Below are 17957 nucleotides of genomic sequence, written 5' to 3' on the forward strand. Positions count from 1 at the left end.
AAAATTGAGGAAAGGCTAAAGCTAAATTTGTATTAAAACAGACTATTTATGTTAAATGACAATAGTGAATGAGGCTATTTAGGCCTCCTTTCTTTCTTTCTTACTAAATCATCCATGAACTGCTCTTCTAGTATGCTGTAATACCTCATTAGATTGATTCGCTGAAGCTTGAATGAATGTGTGTGAAGTAGTCTGGCTTAAGAGTCAAGGAAGCTGGTTGGTAAGCAGACTCAGCAAACATTTTAAGTTCCCAAAGATAAGCAGTTTATTTACAGTTACCTCCATAACGTGGAACTTAAACCAAACCATCCCAAACTAACTCACGATAACTAAAAACCAACAATGACACAAACTGCGCAACAGCGCTCACCTTTCCTCCCTTATCTGAACCAACATGAGACTGACTATATATAGGACTGTCAATTCACCTTCAATTTGTCTAGCCTGTACCACTAGCTTAAGCTGCTGAATCTAAAACACAACACAAATAGCAGAGAATCACAAAAGGCTCACTGCTCTCCTGATTAACCCATTTAAACAGTTAAATGGCTCTATATAAGAAAATATTCTCGACAAATCACTCCATAATCCAAGAGACAAGCAAAAGAAAACATTGCTATGGAAAAAAAAACCCTCCTCTTGGTTTAGCCTGGGGGTGTGACACGTGACATCATCAGCACTTTAAAAGTCAGGGACTGCTAGGCAGACCCCTTTCCCCACACCTGTAAGACCTTCTGGTAACGCAAAACAAAGAAAGAATGGTAAGTATGAACAAATGGGTTAAATCTGCTACATAATAAAATATAAAGCAATATATTATTGAATATTTGTTTTAATCTGCTGACTGTTTGATTCTGACTGCAACGTAATGCTTGGGGGGGGGGAACAAAAACGGTATAGTAAGTAAAGCAATGTTACTTTGGCCATAGCTAAGCATAGCAAATGTACATGTAGAGAATGTGCTTTGGTATAAAATGTTGACACTTATTAGACAAGTGGTGAGTAGAAAAGTCTCCTGACAGCTCACTCACTTTGTCACAGTGTAGCGCAGCATGAGAAATTAGGAGGAAAAAAGGAAGTGATTTAGTTATGCAGGGACGTCACATGTATGCAGATAATCAGAAATTGTAACCCGTTCCAAGTAAAACACCCTGCGTACCGCCACAGCGCATTTACGCCACATCAGCTGCATGGGGAACAGCTGGAGGGATGTACCCCTCGATGACATAGTCTTTTGTATGGGAAAATGTTTTCCTCGGGTTCTCCGCCTCCCATTCCCATGCACTTGGTACAGTTTTGAGATAAGTTGTACTTGACTATCTCCTTTTCATCTTTTCTTTGGGTTACCATTTTCGCTCAGATTCATTTATCTATTATCGCTCATCTATTGTTATATAACAAAGTCAAACTGGGGCTGATTGTCAGGGCAAAAGTTGAGACATTCATTCGCTGAATGTCCAGGAAAATATAGCAGTAAATTTAATGTAAAATGTCTAATGTCACGCCTTTCAGTGTAGGAAGAGAAGTGCTTTTAAGGAGAAAAAATAAAGATCTCGGCATTGCAATGCTTTGAGGCAAATTTGTGGGCTGGTCCTAAAAATCCAGGCCACACCCAACGTCTTACCTTATAAATGGCAAACTACCGTTAGTCTGCGCTTGGAGTCAGTGTCAAGACTTGTTGACTTGTTGCTACAGGGAAAAATATCAGACCTTTTATTTTTCAGTGACTTGGTTTAACTGCTTTTTTATTTAACTCAAGCATCAAATGGAGGGTGAAGACAATTCACTACAACAGGTAGGTTCCCTCAGTTTCTCTAAAGTAATGTAATGAAAGAGGCGAGCTTTTAAAGGTGAGTGAATTTCAATGGTTGTTTCTGGCTTAAGTGCTTTTATTATAAGTTTTATTTTGCATGTTACTTTGAAATATTAAAGTTACATGATTTCAAAATAATAACACCCAGTAAACCCAGTACCAAAAAGCCTTGAAGAAAACTCTGGATAGTTTCATTTGTTTAAGATGCTGTGGCAAAGGGCTTTACTGTGCAGGTTAATCAACACACTGAATATCAGCTCAGTGAGAACTGAACTGAAATGAATTTAAAAAAAAAGCTAACTTACACATTTTGGCAGCTTTGATTTCAAGTGTCTCTGCTTGTTTTCAGGTGGGTTTGAAGCAGCCCAATGAGGATGCAATGTAAGTGACATCATGCGATGAATATGCTTATTGTAAGAGTTCTAATGCATTTATCCTTCATATTTCAGAGTTATGGAACAAAATTCTTTAGACTGGCTCCATCATTTGGTTTTTGTTATTTTGATTTTGAATATTCATTTTTGACTCTTTGAAAAAAAAAAAAAAAAATTATTATTATTATTATTCAGATTGCCTGAAGAATTGCCTAAAATGGCTTTGGAGACAGCATTGAAAGAATGCTTCACTGCCCTCAGTTTCTTCCTGAACAACAGGTTTGCCGATGCACTGGCTCTTTTAAAACCCTGGTAAGTCACTGTTGCTCTAACAACCTGACTATGTCCCCTTTAATTTGTTCATGTATTGGAACTTTATGACGGTATTTGGATACAGGTTGTATTTTTACTGTGGATTTGCAAAAAAATCCCCACATTTTGCTGCCTTCCTATCCTCTAGGAAGAGTGAAAGCATGTACCATGCGATGGGCTACAGTAGCATTCTGGTGATGCAGGCCGCTGTGACTTTTGATGCAAAGGACATGGATGCTGCCATGACATCACTGAGAGAAGCCTTGCAGGTCTGCCAGAGGTATCCCAATAATTAGAATGACCATTTGATAAGGTGTAAAGTTTTAGGATCTCTTTGGGTTGTTAAAAATCAGTTTCTTAACAACTTTAGATTTCGGAAGAAAACGGGACTAATGGAAAGCTTGGCTAACCTTTGGTACAGACAACCAGCTGACAATCTGACAGAAGGCGAGTGAATTACTGTATCTGCTGACTTTCCCTCCCTCCCGATTCTGCCCCCCTCTCCCCTCTTCTCCACCACGGTCTCACTGAACTCTGTCACACACACACACACACACTCACTCTCTGACGCACTCACTGGCCTGCTCCAGTCACTTTGTGGAGCATTGGACTGCTTAAGCATTGGACCTCATAAGACTTTGTTGTTACACTATCTTTTACCGTACACTACTAAATCCCCATTTGCACTATTTGCCTATTTTGCACCACTATGCCTTCTTACTTGAATATTGTATATTGTATATTGCATAGCTTTTTTTTTTTTTTTTTGTTATACGTAAAATTGTATTGTATTTATTTAAATTTTTACTTTTTAATTATTTTATTTGCATTTTTCTAATCACTAGGGTTTGAGAGTAACGCAATTTCTATTCTGTGTATGTCCTGTACATGTGGCAGAATTGACAAATAAAGTTGACTTGACTTGACTTTACAGCTTGGGGAATTAATGAATTTGATCAACATGGTGAAACATGACATTTTAATGGCTGTGTCACCTTATCTGCCATTTATTAAACACACAAACAAAACAAGACATTTGTAATTTTTTTTCCACACATAACATGATGTTGCATTTCTCATTATCAGAAGAGATGCATGCAGAGCTGTGCTATGCTGAAGTCCTGCTGCAGAAAGCTGCCCTCACGTTCTTGGATGAAAGCATAATAGGCTTCATCAAAGGAGGGATGAAAATTCGACACAGTTATCAGCTTTACAAGTAAGAGGTTTGGAGGCGGTGTTTATAATAGAAATGGCCACCAAAAACATTTTTATAATTTTTTTTAAAAAAGAGATATTTTATTATTTGAATTAATGTAAATGTTTTTCCAAACCAGGAATTGCCAGGCCATGGAAAAAGTCACAAAGGATGAGGAAAAACAGAGAAGCACACACATTCATTTTAGGGGTGGGGTCAGCATGGGAATTGGATCATTCAATCTGGTGAAAAAATAAGATTTGTTCCAAAATATTACAAAAAGTTTTATTTAATATATTTAGTAACAATGTTATATTATTTTTGGTTTATATTTTGTTACCAGATACTGTCTCTGCTTCCATCCAGAGTCCTTAGACTGATGGAGTTTTTGGGCTTCTCTGGAGACAGGGTAGGTGAGACCACATACATACCAACAGAACTCAATAAGTGTGGAAGCTGGGGATGGGGTGAGACGGAGGCCAGTGATCTGTGTTGACAAGTCCAAATGGGAGCGCCCCAAAGAAGTTGTCCTGTCCTTAATATTTTGTCAGTTAAAAGAACTGAACTGTCTCACAGGAAGTGGGTTTGTCAGAGTTGAGAGAGGGAGCAACTACCAACAACCTGCGCTCCATCCTCAGCACCCTCACTCTGCTGATGTTTCAGCTCTACATCACAGTGATACTTGGTGAGCACACTGTAGGCTGGGGCTGTTGCTTCTCCTAAATTCAAAAATCGTGTCTAATCTTAAATAATACCAAAGTTATCATTCATTTGACTTTAATTAATGTGAAAATGATTCTTTAAGGGACTGCTGATGTAAACCTAAGTGAATGTGAGGCTCTGCTGAAACCCTACTGTGAAAAGTTTCCTAATGTAAGTTGTGGGTGTACCTTACTACTTGTGCAAATATTAATCTTTTAATGCCTTTTAGTGTAAGAACTCTGACATTTTTCCTTTATAGGGGGCTTTAATGCATTTCTTCAGTGCAAGGATTGCTGTGCTCAAAGGAAACTTCACATTTGTAAGTACTCATGATGTCTAATGTATGTATTTATAGAACTTTCTCTCATGTAGTTATTGCTCTGTGTAGGCCCAAGAGAAGTTCTTGGCATGTATTGCATCGCAGGAAGAGTGGCGTCAGATTCACCACCTGTGCTACTGGGAGCTGATGTGGGTCTACTCCTTTGAACAAAACTGGTTTGAGGCCTATCGATACGCCAACTTGCTCAGCAAGGAGAACAAGTGGTCCCAGGTATCTAATGTGACAAAATCTCTTTAACCCTGTAATCACATTACTGATTCTTTTCTCTATTGAAACCTTTCTGTTGCTTTCTTTCCCCATTTCTAGGCAGTCTATGTATTTCAGAAAGCTGCCATCTTGAGCATGATGCCAGAGGAAGAAGTGAACAAGTTCAATGAAAATGTGGTGGAATTATTCAGGTGTGCAATATACACTACATATACACTAACGCTCCTTCATGCATCTAGGATGCAGCAGTCTGTCACTGAAGGAGCTCTGCAGCTCAGCAACATTTACATGCATGGGGTGGGAGACTCTGTCCATCAGAAGTTATTTTGGCCAGAGTCCTTCTGTCTCCCACCACCTGCACTAGGTCCAGGGTGCATCCCAGAACAGAGCTGGCCTTTCTGATGTATACTAACAGTACTATTTAGTTTGTATCAATAAAGTCACTGAAATGTGGTTTGAAGGCAGGTGGAGGGCCTCAGGCTGAGATTTGCTGGGAAGTCGATTCCAACGGAGAAGTTTGCAGCGAAGAAGGCCCAGAGATACTCCTCTTCCACCCCCGTGAAACTTGTCGTTCCTGCTTTGGTGAGGACACGTTCTCTCAGTGAACTGATGTGTTTTTTTTATTTTTGCATTTGTAAGCAACAATCATCTGTTACCGCAGGAAATGATGTATGTGTGGAATGGCTTCACAATAGTAGGCAAAAAACCCGAGCTGACTGAAGGAATCCTGTCAACTTTAGAGAAAGCAGAAGAGCAGCTCAGAAATGATCCAAGTGAGGAAAATTTTCTAATCGGTGGGTGTTTTTTAATACTGACACAAGGCTTACAGTTTACTGTGTGATGTGCAGACCCATCAGAGTACCACACAGGCGATGAGTGCGTTGTCCAGCTGCTGAAGGGTCTGTGCTTAAGAAGTCTGGGACGGCTGGTCCAGGCTGAGATCTGCTTCAATCATGTCATCTCCAGGTGAGCTTGTCTTGATGTCACTGCAATACACCAGAAGCATTCGAGTGGGAGTCTACTGAAAGTCCTCAGCAGAAACTTTTACTTCAACAATCCCTTCAATAGACTACTTTTCCAAGAGCTGATCTGTTTAATGTCCCACTTAGGGTCTTCTGCAACCAATCAGCACTGGGGATGAATCGGAGGGGAGAGCAGGTTAATAAGGATGACAGTAAATCAATGGCAGAATGGTAGATGTGCTGACGCGTTAATGCATAAATAACAGGCATATTATTTACATTTTTTAACTCCTCATTGACCTTTTAACAACATTTAAATGTTTCCGGTCTTCCCTGACTCTTAAAAAGGACGAACACAACTGGCATAACATGTATTGCGCAATACATTTTAATCAAATGTTTTAATAATTGATGATAAAGCAGATTTCTCTGCTTGATTACTGATTATTGATGCATAAATATCTTATCTGGACAATTTTACCTCCCTGTGGTGTTAAAAATAAATCTTGCTGCTGCTGTTGCTTTTTATGCTTCTTAACAGACAGACTGAAATGACTTTTGTTTTTTTTGTTTCGTTTTGTTTTTTCTTTCAGTGATGGTGGCATCAAGCATGATAGCTATCTGGTGCCCTTTACCATGTATGAGCTTGGCCTATTGCACAAGCAGAAAGGTGAAATCAACAAGGCCATTGCTGTAATGGAAAATGTCATGTAAGTCTTTTCAAACAGTCTTTTAATTTGAATACAAATAAACTTTGAAGTTACCTTAAAAACAATGGACAAAATTTCAAAAATGTTTTAAGTTTGACGTGTTATCTAAAGCACTTTGAGTGCCCAGTTAGACTGGAAGTCTGCTATATTAACTCACCAGTCGCTTAAGTAATTACACTTTGAATTTCGGTCAACCAAACAAACCCACACACGCAACACAACGGCTACCTGTTTGTTCTAGCAACATCTAGAACCTGCTGCCATGTTACATATTACTGACTCTTTTTATTTTTTTGCAGGACGAACTACAAGGACTACAACATGGAGTCAAGGCTGCATTTCCGCATCCATGCAGCACTCAACACCATGGGCTCCTTTGCAGCCAAACTTCCACCATCACGCACGGCAGCTTAAGAGATCCTATTACATGAAACTTGACAGAAAAAGGGCTTTAAACCTGACATTGTTTACTGTTTCATTGTCTGTTGCCTTCAACTCTGAAGGTCCTTGGTCTTCTGCTCTTGGGGAGCTCTTGGAAAAAACCACTTTTCCAAAGCATGCTGTGGTTTACTTTGCAAATAAATTAAGGGTTCACTCCCTGCCTGTGCTTCACTTCACCTGGTCGTAATGCTAAATCTGCAAATTATTTATTTTTTGTTGTCATTATATTTATGAAAATATAACCTATTTAGTCTATAATTAAATGAGAAACAAGCAAGCAAAGGCTCCAGCCTGCCTTTATGATTGCAGCTTACCTGGTATTTTAAACAGCATGCCTGTATCACAGATTGCAGCTTAGCCATACTCTAAGGTCCTTCTGTACAGCTGAGTGCCAGATGAAACAAAGTACTGGGATTGGCATTTTCAGAATAAATATAATGTTCACAATCCTGTCTGCTGCTTGTGTGAATGTTTCTTCTCGGGCCTCTTAAAAAGAGAATTTAATCTCAGTAAGATTGAGTTAAATGAAGATTTCTGTGGAAAAATAGCATTGTGTTTGTGCATTTGATTACTGAAGGTGAAATGGCCTTTGATCAAATACACGATTCCCACATGCATAATCTATACAAAAGTACAGGTGAGGTTGATGAAGAAAGGCAAGGCTGAGATTGTTTGGACAAATATGCTGGCCAAAGGGTGTTGATGATAGAGGTGCCAGGCAGGAGAGAAAGGGTAAGACCACAGAGAATATTCTTAGATCTAGTGAAGGACAGCCAGGGGGTGGGCGTGACAGAAGAGGATGTTGGGGAAAATGATTTGCTGTGGCGACCCCTAAAGGGACAAGAAGGAAAGAGGGGAAAGAGATACATATAGATCCATATATATTAACGTGACCCGAGCATGCTTCTTTTAAAATGTATGTTTACATGTGTAAAAATAAAAATAATAAAAAATGAGGACTGAAAGTTTAAAGTCTTCTCACATTTTTCGGCACTAATTTAAATCTCATTAACACAGCTGGTTACAGCTTTCACATTCACCAGATTTAAATCCCTTTAAATTTAGATGGTGACTGTGGGAGCCGTTTGACTAAGGTGTATTCAATGTCATATTCAAAAATGCAGTTTGAGACTATTTGAACTCACATGGTTTGTTATCCTGCTGGAAGCAGCCATCAGAAGACGTGTACACTGTGGTCATAAAAGGATGAACATGATCATCTGTTTGCTGGCAGGCTGTGGCTTTTACATTATACTCAGGTGGTACTAAGCTGCCTAAAGCATAACAAAAAAATATAGCTAATACCTTCACACCACCAGCCGCAGCCTGAAAACTTGATACAGGGCAGCATGGATACTTGTTTTCATGTTGTCAAATTCTGACCCTACCAACTGTGTATAACAACAAAGTTTTAATGTTGTTTTAATTAACCTTAATGTGGTTAATTGTGTATATATAATATTGATATCCAAAAATATTCATGTTATGCTAATAAAAAAATACTCTGTGATATTCTGTGAGGTTTACGCCTCAGTAACCCTCTGACTGGCGCTGCTGTCAGTGCCGTTGACCACGTGGTATGAGGTGCTCAGCTGACTGCCGGGGGAGGAAGAGGAAAGAAGATGGAAGGGAACAGAGACGAAGCAGAAAAATGTATAAATATAGCAACAAAAGCTCTCGAAGCCGGTGATAAGGAGAAAGCGTTAAAGTTTCTCAACAAAGCAGAGAAGCTGTATCCGACTATCAAAGCCAAAGGTAAGGCTGTTTGTGGCTGACTTGTACGTTTAGCTAACCAAGCGAAGGAACAACCTGCTCCTCATCCGCTGATATTGTGTAAGTGTTAGCATGTAGCTAACATCTGGTTACATCGGTTCGTCACAGGCCATCTGTTGAATAGTATGTAACAGTGTCAAACGTTTGTCAGATTACTTAACGTTTTTCAAAACTGCGCTATGTTTTATACACAGCAACATTAGAAACACACGTTTAAATTAGCCAAGATGTGGCCTGACAGCTAACCTAGCTTGCGCTTTCCTTTGGGCTTATCAGTTAATTTATAGTTCACATTAAGTTAATAACTAACTATTATCCCGTCGTGTTTTTTAAATAACGCCTTCTAACTGATGAAAGGTCTTAGCTAAATGACGAAACGTCAATTCACCAACAAGCCATTCATTCAATTTGACCCAGGCTAGTTATCGCTACTAGTGACGTTTTATCTCAGTAGTAAGCTGGTTTTCGTTTATTTGTTAAGCTGTTATTTCACTTTCACTTCATTTCGGCACACATTTTTAAAGTATCTGGGGATTTAGGGGCAAGAGCGAAGCTGGAAATGTAGGACGATGTGTATATGCTGTCCAGGCCACACAGCCACCCGGTCAATCCTTTAATTGAGTGATTGACCAGGGAAAGGCTTGAAGTGAAGGCTAATCTAGGACACACGACCGTCTGTGGGATGACAGTAAACCAGTAATAAGGATGAGATTGAGACCGCTTTGGATTATAGTTTAGAAAAAGTCTTAATTATATAGCATTGTGAGTGCTTACATAACAACATAGAGGAACTTGCTCACTGATAATTAGTAACTCCTCCGCTTTTAAACTGTAACTCGTTGGTTGAAATGTGTCTAGCTGTGTTCCTACACTGTCAGCATTAGCTGTGTGTGTGTGTGTGTGTGTGTGTGTGTGTGTGTGTGTTAACCACTGCAGTTTTCAAGATGCCCACAAGAAGCTTGGATAACTTGCTGCCTTTTACTTGTTAGCCATGTAGTCTAACATTAAAAAGCCCCCACTCATGGCACAATTCCACAAGGAGACATCCAGCATAAAAAAAAAGGCTAAAAATATAAGGGAGCAGCTGAAAGTTTCTTTATCTTTGGATGTTTAAAACAACCTCTGAAAACAGATGACATCAGCTTTTGGGAATAAAAAAAAATCTAACTTTGTGACTTTATTGACAAAGCAACACATTAGAGAAATAAATATAAGTTACAATAAATTACAACTTTAAAACGGTAATGAAAGTAATTGGTTGGTGCACAAGATGTGCACTAAAATGCGAAGATCATCACAAAGATGTGTAGCTAACACTTAATACACATTATAAAATTGCATAATGAAGAAAAATATGAATTAGAAGTTCTAAACTGTGCAGCTAAAGAATAAAAGCCATACTGTTTAGGAAAATGTGGATTTTGTGTTTGAGGGTGAGTCGACAGAGTCTAGAACTCAAGTCCCTGGCTGTTATCTTGCTCACGCACTGATGTTATTACTGATAAAGATTAAAAATTGCTGGCTGAAGTAATCCTGAGTATGCAAGGAATTTCTATTAAAAAGGTGGACTTATTATTATTATTATTATTATTATTCGTGGATTATTTGTGCTGGTGAAATGTTTTTGCATTCACAATGAAGGCCTGACGGAGCTGCATGTAGAGGGTTTACAGTCTCATGAGCACTGCAAATGTAGTTTGTAGATAGGTTTAACCTTAATGTGGTAAAGCAATGTGTCAGGTCCCCTGATATTGCTACTGCAGCTTTGCTTGTGGCTGTTTAGCATGAACTAATCTCGTGTGGGTTATGGCTACAACCCTGTCTGTAGTGCATCTATTCACATTAGAGAGGATATTGCTTTTAAAAATGCATATAAATGCAGTATTATTAATATTCAGCCATGACCACTGTAGGCAGATTAAATTTTGGCAGCTGTAAAATTAGATTTGTGAATTTCCAGAGCTGCAAAATATAAGCACATTACTAAAGTATTGGCTCAACAAAAGATTACACTAAAGAATCCACTGTTTTCATCATATTTGGTAGCCGAGAGGGCTGTGGGAATTTGGCGAATATGGGGAATGTTGCACCATTTAGAGGACAGTTGCACTTACATTTCCTGAGTAATGTTAATGAATAATGCATTAATAAACAATTGAAAACTTTCATGCTGCTGCCGAGTCGGAGATAATTGATGTGCTATATTGCTGTGTTACTTTGTTTGCACGTCTTTGCACTTCACTCACCAGGTCTGGCGTTCATGTCCTGTTGAGGATTATGCATGATTTGCAAAAACATAACATGCATTTAAATAAAATTTGATTTACATGAATTAATAGTGGCTCAAGAGTTGGGAGTTCGCCTTGTAATTGGAAGGTTGCCGGTTCGAGCCCCGGCTTGGACAGTCTCGGTCGTTGTGTCCTTGGGCAAGACACTTCACCCGTTGCCTACTGGTGGTGGTCAGAGGGCCCGGTGGCGCCTCGCCTCTGTCGGTGCGCCCCAGGGTGGCTGTGGCTACAATGTAGCTTGCCATCACCAGTGTGTGAATGGGTGGATGACTGGTTGTGTAAAGCGCTTTGGGGTCCTTAGGGACTAGTAAAGTGCTATACAAATACAGGCCATTTGCCATTTAATAGCGCTGAGAATCAGCATTAAGGCTTTCATTCATATTTTATCTTTGCATTATTTCAGCTATAGGAAGTCTGTTAAAAGTGTGGAAATGTAATACACCAGACAGCATTACTGTCTTTTAACGTGTCTTTGTTCCCTCTTCTTTCAGCTTTGTTGGATGCTTTAATGAAGAATGGGAGCTCAGCAGGTAATGGCACATATCGCAGGAGAGCAGCGGAAAACTCAGAAACCAATGGTACTCAGTCAGAACGAGAGAACCCAGGATCTGGAGTAGGTGACCCGCCTAAAAGCTTCACGAAAGAGCAGGTTGAAGGCGTGCAAAGGTGAGACTCGCTGTGCTTCGTTTTCCACTAAAATCTGTCCCACTTCAGTCGGCTATTTTTGTGCTCTTCAGCTTTGCTGCAGTTGGCTTTGTGACAGCACCAGTGTTTCTTGGTTAAATGGAGGAGAACAGATAGGACACTCTAGTCTCAGCAGTGTTGTGCACACATGGCTATTGCTATGGGAACTTCTACATCTTGATAGGTTTCCCATTGGAATAGGCCGGTATTTAGCAGTGTGGACTAGATACTGGGTAACTTTACATGTGGTAATTTTAGAACATTAGAACTAAACAAAGAGAAAGGCAAGCATAGCACATTTACCCATATCCTCAAAAGATGTTTATGGCAAGTTGAGTTTATTTCCAGGATAAACATGCTGCTTGTATTACAGTTAAACTTAGCCACTCTTTCCCTTGTGTTTTTCTGTTAAATCCATTGGGAGACTTCTGTGAGTTAAATATTGCATCATAGTTTCTAGGAAAAAGAAACAAGGGTTGTACACTTAGTGTATATTAAAGGTGTCTTATTTGTGTAGTTCATCCGTAGTTCCACTCCACTGTTTTGTAAGCTTGGTAATTCAATTCAATAAAACTTTATTGATCCTGAAGGTTGACCCCTGAATTATAACATGGTTTGAGAATTTCATCATATACTTTATTAAAATCCAGTTAATTTATTTACTTTTACTCTTTTCTTTTTGTTCTGGTTCTTACGTAGTGCTTTTCTACTCTAAGCAGTCATCCAAGTATGAATTGCTTGGATGACTGGATGAAATTCTCACTCATTCATATTCTAATAAATGCATTGGAGGCTTGCCCAGTATTTGGCAAGCAGACTGGAGCAGACCAGGATCGAACCACCAACCTTCTCATAGGTGACCTGCTCTACCATTTAGCCACAGCCACCATCAATATTCTAAAGTAGCAAAATGCAACCGTATATTTCTACATTTTAAATAAAGTAACTTTCCAAATAATTGTGCATAAAATTGAATTTAGGTGTCGGGCACTATTTTTGTGTTATTATGTAAATTAAAACAAAAAAATGTGAATAAAATCATTTATATGTTCTCATTTTGCCTGTTAGCACATCTGCTAAAACAAGAGCAAGACCGATATAATATTTGCCTGATATTATCAGCTTATAGTAGATATTTGCTATTGTATTGGCATTTAAAAACAGCAAATACATAAAAATAAAAATGAGCAGGCCTCTTGGTCATATTCTGACTGATCACATTGCATAGTTTGTCACCCAGAGGACACTCTGCAACTTCCCTGCCGGCAACACATGTTTGTTTTTACAAACCGAACAGCCAGCTAATGTTTTAGTCTGAGGTGTCAGGCAGACTGTAAATGAATAAGGAACACATAACAAATGTTAGGGAAATCAGTTCATGTTTCTTGCGTTTGAAAGAAAAAAACTGTTGTCTGATATATCACAATTTTCACTTTTTAAATGGCTAAATATCAGCGCTGGTATTGGTCAAACATTCTACATCAGTTGGGCCCAATTTTCTCCTTGACTGTCTTTATAAGTTTTAGTTCACTTAACGTTTGTTTGTGTAGTTTATTCACCTGAATTTGAAAAGTTAATTGAATGAAGTCCTGATCCAAATAATTAGAAAGAAAATGTTTTTCTTCCACTTCACAAAATTGTGTTTTGCCACAATTGAACAGTCCTGGTACTACCACCCCACTCCTTCCAGTTTAGGCATTCTGGAAATTTTAATTTCTGCGTAACAATAATTCAGTTGCTCACAATTTTAGATGAATTTTATCATCACACCTGCAGTTAAAAAGTCACACAAAACATTTAGCCACAAACCTACATTTGAATGACTTGGTTTACCTGATGTGTGGCAGCTAGGCTGCTGACATGCATAACAGACTCAGAAAATAAGAGATGAACTCAAAGTTGTGCATTTCTCTGCCTGTGTGTGAAGCACAGTGCTGCAACATGTTAAAGAGCACCACCTCTGCTCCTGCCACAGATGGAGAGAAATGTGTTTTCTGAATATGAAACACAAAAATGCATCTTTTCAAAACTGAGAACAGTTTAGCTTGTCGTCTTTGATTATGGTACCCACAATTACACATGCAAAGTATAAAAGATGGATTCCTCATCTTGCACTGACTGCTTATGAAAAGCTTTGAGTGCTGAGATATTTACAGTGTAAATGATGAATTCTCACCAGGCCCTTATCAGTGATGTGTGTAGAATCTACAAAGGATGGAAACTTAACTGCTGTGGCATCAAAAGGTTATTCGTGCTCTCAGGTGTTCAGTTGTGGTTAAATATCACACATCTGATCGATTGGGGCCAGGACCATTAATATTTTAGTGACAAAATGTTCTTGCTTCAGCCAGAAGGTGACAGGAAAAGAATGTGAATCTGAAAGCTTTTTATTCCATTCACACATTCTGTTTCTGTCTTTCAGAATAAAGCGGTGTAAAGACTACTACGAAGTGCTTGGTGTCAACAAAGAAGCCGGTGATGATGAGCTTAAAAAAGCCTACAGGAAACTAGCGCTCAAATTTCATCCAGACAAAAACCATGCACCTGGTGCAACAGAGGCCTTTAAAAGTAACTTTGTTATATTTTGCTTTGAATTGTGACTTTGATTGTGTGATGGGGACTGTTTGTTGTGTAGAGCTGACCTCTGGTTCACAGGAATGACTTGCTTGCTATGAGTTTTGTAGCCTCCCTGCTTTTGCCCACTGGACACAAGTGGCAGAGGATAGCTGAATTTCCTGCAGATTTCCTAAAAAGACTGCAAAACCATAGTTCAACTAGTGGGCATAAGCAGGGAGATTAAAATGTTGAGGTGATATTTAAAAATGATGAAGCACTCTAATACAGCGGTCCCCGGGCCTCGGACCGGTACCGGTCGTGAGTTGTTTGGTACCGGGCCGCGAGAGTTGAGGCTCAGGTGTGAAATGTATAGTTTTCAGGGTTTTTATCAGTTGTCAGCGTTATTTTGTTATCGTTTTTATCATTTACTCTGTTTTCCTTGGTCTTTTCACGTGTGTTATGAATAAATTTTCTTTTTTTCGCTACCGGTACTAGTTTTATTTTGTTGTATTTATCCCCGACACCTTAAAGGCCGATCCGTGAAAATATTGTCGGGCATAAACCGGTCCGTGGCGCAAAAAAGGTTGGGGACTGCTGCTCTAATATATTCTGCATTAATTTTTTTTTCCTTTACCAAAAATATAAAGCGCCTTGAGGCAACTGCTTCTGTGATTTGGTGCTATATTTAAAAAAAATAAATTAATTAAATAAATATAAAAATTTTTGAGGAAGAAAAGGAAAAGAAGAGATTTTCTAACTCCATTCTACTAACTCTGCTCTCTTTTCTAGAGATTGGCAATGCATATGCAGTACTCAGCAACGCAGACAAACGACGGCAGTATGACCTGACAGGAGGAGAGGAGCCGAGCAGCCCAAGTCACTCACATGGCGCAGGCTTCGACTTCCACAGGGGCTTCGAGGCTGACATCACTCCTGAGGACCTCTTTAACATGTTCTTTGGAGGCGGCTTCCCATCCTGTAAGTGTGCGCATCAGCACATAAGGACACAAATGCAGAAAGAATTACTTGTTCTAAAAAAAATTTTGTTTTTTTAAAATATATTTTTTAATTGGTATGGATTTCTGTTAAGGGAGACATGAGAAATGTCATTTTGTAAAAAAATTGCATAAAATGTTCAAAATATTAAAAATCCGACTGGTTGTTTGGGTACCTGGTGACAAAGGTCATACCCTTGTGTCTGACCTCAGCTGTGATATTTTAATATTCTGCAGCCAATGCACACACTTTCACCAACGGCAGGACAAGTTACAGCCATCAAACGGATTACAGGCAAGAGAGGACAGAAGAACGAGGAGATGTACGTAGACTGCTCACAATTTCTGTCTTAAATTTCTAGAATTCTTTTTTAACACTTTTCTGTTATCACAATTTTTGTTGACACTTGATGGCTCTATAAGCTCTGTACTAATTTTAACATACTCTGTTTGCCTCTAGGGTGGTTTTTCAATGTTTATTCAGCTGATGCCCATCGTGGTCCTGATTTTGGTGTCATTGCTGAGCCAGATGATGGTGTCTCCTCCACCCTACAGTCTCTATTCTAGACCGTACGTGTACACACTCTGTCATTACTGACACCTTTATACATGATAAGGTGTAATTTCATGCATTACTTGGAAAATTTAGCACAAAGAGTAGTCTTGTAAGACATGTTCTGTGCTCATCTGAGCTTTTTGAAGGCTTTCTTGAAAATTTAGTTCAACTGTGCAATTTGCACAGCTGGGTCCTTATTGGGAGCCGCGGGTTGTTGTTGTTGTTGTTGTTTTGTTTTGTTTTTTTTTCTTTCTCTCACCCTCTCTTTCGCACTTTTCCGCTTCACTTTTCCGAGCCTTGTGCTTTGCACTGGGAAGGGGGGGCGGTAGAGACACTCGCAGTAGCGCAGGAACAGAGCAGGAGGGAAAGAGAGCCAGGGACAACTATTTTCAGTTGCGGATGATAAAGGATTCAGAAAGTTTATTCATGCAGGCCCATATGACAGAGAATGTGCATCTTTTTGTTTTCATATTTTTTTCATATTGCATTGTGGTCTTCTTAGAGTTTTGAAACAAAATGTGTCACCATATGTGGAAATTGCTGCTGTTAAGAATTTTTTACCTAAGCTTGTGCCTCCCATCTCCTCCAGGTCAACAGGTCAGACCATAAAGAGGCAAACAGAAAACCTGCATGTTGACTACTACGTCACCAGAGATTTCAAGTCAGAGTTTAAGGGCTCAGCACTGCAGCAAATTGAGAAAAATGTAGAGGAGGACTATGTATCAAATGTCAGAAATAATTGTTGGAAGGAGAGACAGACGAGTAAGTAACCACAGTTATAAATTCACACTCAGACTAGTTTGTGCTCTTGAAAAAATGTGACACAGTTTCTTCCCCCGTCTCATCCAGAAACAGACCTGCTTTACGCCGCTAAGGTATACCGGGATGAGCGAATGCGCAAGAAGGCAGAACTCATGACCATGGATAACTGCAGGGAGTTGGACAGACTAAATAACCTCTTCAGAGGTGGATGAAATGGATGCTTTTAGGTCTTGTAAATCTATATGAATAGATATGTATGTTCATTTTTTTTTTTTTTTTTTTTTTTTTTTTATGAAGAGTCTTCAAACTTTAGGGCACTTGAAGATATAATTTAGCTCTATTGTTGTGCTTTTCCCCCCTCCTACTCTCATCCTCCTCCTAACTTTTCTTCTTCCTCATTCCACATTCCACTTTGGCCCTTGGAATCGCCTTGTTATGTTGTAAATGACCAATCTACACACAATATAGAACGTCTCAGATGTTTTTCTTTAAAAAAAAAAAACCAAACAAAGAAAAAAAACAACTCTTATTTAAGTGTGTTTTCCTTAAAATGGGAAAGAAAAGGACACTTGATTGTAAAAGGCATGTGCGCTTTGAGTAGTGACAACCTGAGAGGCATTCTGCACAAGCAAATTAATGTTAGACCAACAAGCTGCTTCTGGCATCATCTGCTTGTCATAAACATCAAATGGGAAACAATAAGTTCACCTGGAGGTGTTGTCCCCACACACAAATCAGTTTCTTCAAGAATCACATTTAAGAAAAAAAAGAGAGAGAGAGAGCGAATGCTTGTCTTGGCTCCTTACTCACCTCCACCTGTGGATGAAGATCCCTGGATCATGAAGAGTCATCACTGACTTTGCTACTAGAGAACATTTTATATCGTCCAGTCTAATATGTGACTTTGGTTGGAACTAAAGATGAACGGACAGTGAAACTGTTACTCATAACTGGCTGTACATTTTCATTTTTGAATGTTTAAAGTTTATGCAGTTATTTAAGTAACTATAGAAGGAAAAGGATTTTTCTTCAATGCTCGCCTGATCATTTAAATAAAATCAAATTATTAACATATCCTGAAGGAAACTGTCTTTGAATTATGATGAAGAGTTCGGCGGTTCGAATCCACTTAACGGCTACCCTGAGGTACCCCTGAGCAAGGTACCGTCCCTACACACTGCTCCCTGGGCGCCTGCTTAGTGGGCTGCCCACTGCTTCACTGAGTGAATGGGTCAAATGCAGAGAAAAACAAGTAATTTCCCCATGGGGATCAATAAAGTATCCATT

The 17957-nt window shown here is 39.1% G+C and overlaps 2 protein-coding genes across 7 annotated transcripts; both read left to right on the forward strand.

Moving 5' to 3' along the window:
* Positions 1 to 700: 700 nt before the first annotated feature.
* LOC147327683 (tetratricopeptide repeat protein 39B-like) lies at positions 701 to 7885 on the forward strand. Of its 6 annotated transcripts, none has more exons than XM_086295519.1 (19): positions 701 to 761; positions 1760 to 1795; positions 2163 to 2194; positions 2383 to 2499; positions 2648 to 2779; positions 2870 to 2946; positions 3586 to 3715; positions 3834 to 3939; positions 4038 to 4103; positions 4271 to 4379; positions 4500 to 4567; positions 4656 to 4715; positions 4785 to 4946; positions 5043 to 5134; positions 5405 to 5525; positions 5605 to 5716; positions 5792 to 5909; positions 6499 to 6615; positions 6915 to 7883. In XM_086295519.1, exons 1-19 carry the CDS (start codon positions 759 to 761, stop codon positions 7027 to 7029), a joined length of 1773 nt encoding a protein of 590 aa, XP_086151645.1. In that variant the 5' UTR covers positions 701 to 758; the 3' UTR covers positions 7030 to 7883. The 6 variants fall into 6 exon arrangements, with proteins under 6 accessions (XP_086151645.1, XP_086151648.1, XP_086151646.1 ...); XM_086295522.1 differs by having other exon boundaries at positions 713 to 761; positions 2467 to 2499; positions 6915 to 7885; XM_086295520.1 differs by having other exon boundaries at positions 716 to 761; positions 1725 to 1795.
* Positions 7886 to 8632: 747 nt separating this feature from the next.
* On the forward strand, positions 8633 to 17742 carry dnajb14 (DnaJ heat shock protein family (Hsp40) member B14). Its single transcript, XM_086295526.1, has 8 exons — positions 8633 to 8811; positions 11609 to 11783; positions 14224 to 14369; positions 15147 to 15335; positions 15590 to 15675; positions 15813 to 15922; positions 16498 to 16670; positions 16758 to 17742. Exons 1-8 carry the CDS (start codon positions 8679 to 8681, stop codon positions 16880 to 16882), a joined length of 1137 nt encoding a protein of 378 aa, XP_086151652.1. The 5' UTR covers positions 8633 to 8678; the 3' UTR covers positions 16883 to 17742.
* The last annotated feature ends 215 nt before the right edge of the window (positions 17743 to 17957 follow it).

Source organism: Aulonocara sp. 'chitande type north' Nkhata Bay, linkage group LG6 (assembly GCF_057382095.1).
Source record: "Aulonocara sp. 'chitande type north' Nkhata Bay isolate Kocher_YH1m ecotype deep benthic linkage group LG6, A_spYH_male_GT1.1, whole genome shotgun sequence".
In the NCBI taxonomy this organism is placed as follows: domain Eukaryota; kingdom Metazoa; phylum Chordata; class Actinopteri; order Cichliformes; family Cichlidae; genus Aulonocara; species Aulonocara sp. 'chitande type north' Nkhata Bay.

Coding starts and splice junctions, on each gene's coding strand:
- LOC147327683 (XM_086295519.1), top strand. Junction 2,195..2,382: donor CAGCCCAATGAGGATGCAAT/GTAAGTGACATC, acceptor ATTATTATTCAG/ATTGCCTGAAGAATTGCCTA. Junction 5,135..5,404: donor AATGTGGTGGAATTATTCAG/GTGTGCAATATA, acceptor TGTGGTTTGAAG/GCAGGTGGAGGGCCTCAGGC.
- dnajb14 (XM_086295526.1), top strand. CDS start 8,679: ATGGAAGGGAACAGAGACGAAGCAGAAAAATGTATAAATATAGCAACA. Junction 8,812..11,608: donor TCCGACTATCAAAGCCAAAG/GTAAGGCTGTTT, acceptor CTCTTCTTTCAG/CTTTGTTGGATGCTTTAATG. Junction 14,370..15,146: donor TGCAACAGAGGCCTTTAAAA/GTAACTTTGTTA, acceptor TCTCTTTTCTAG/AGATTGGCAATGCATATGCA.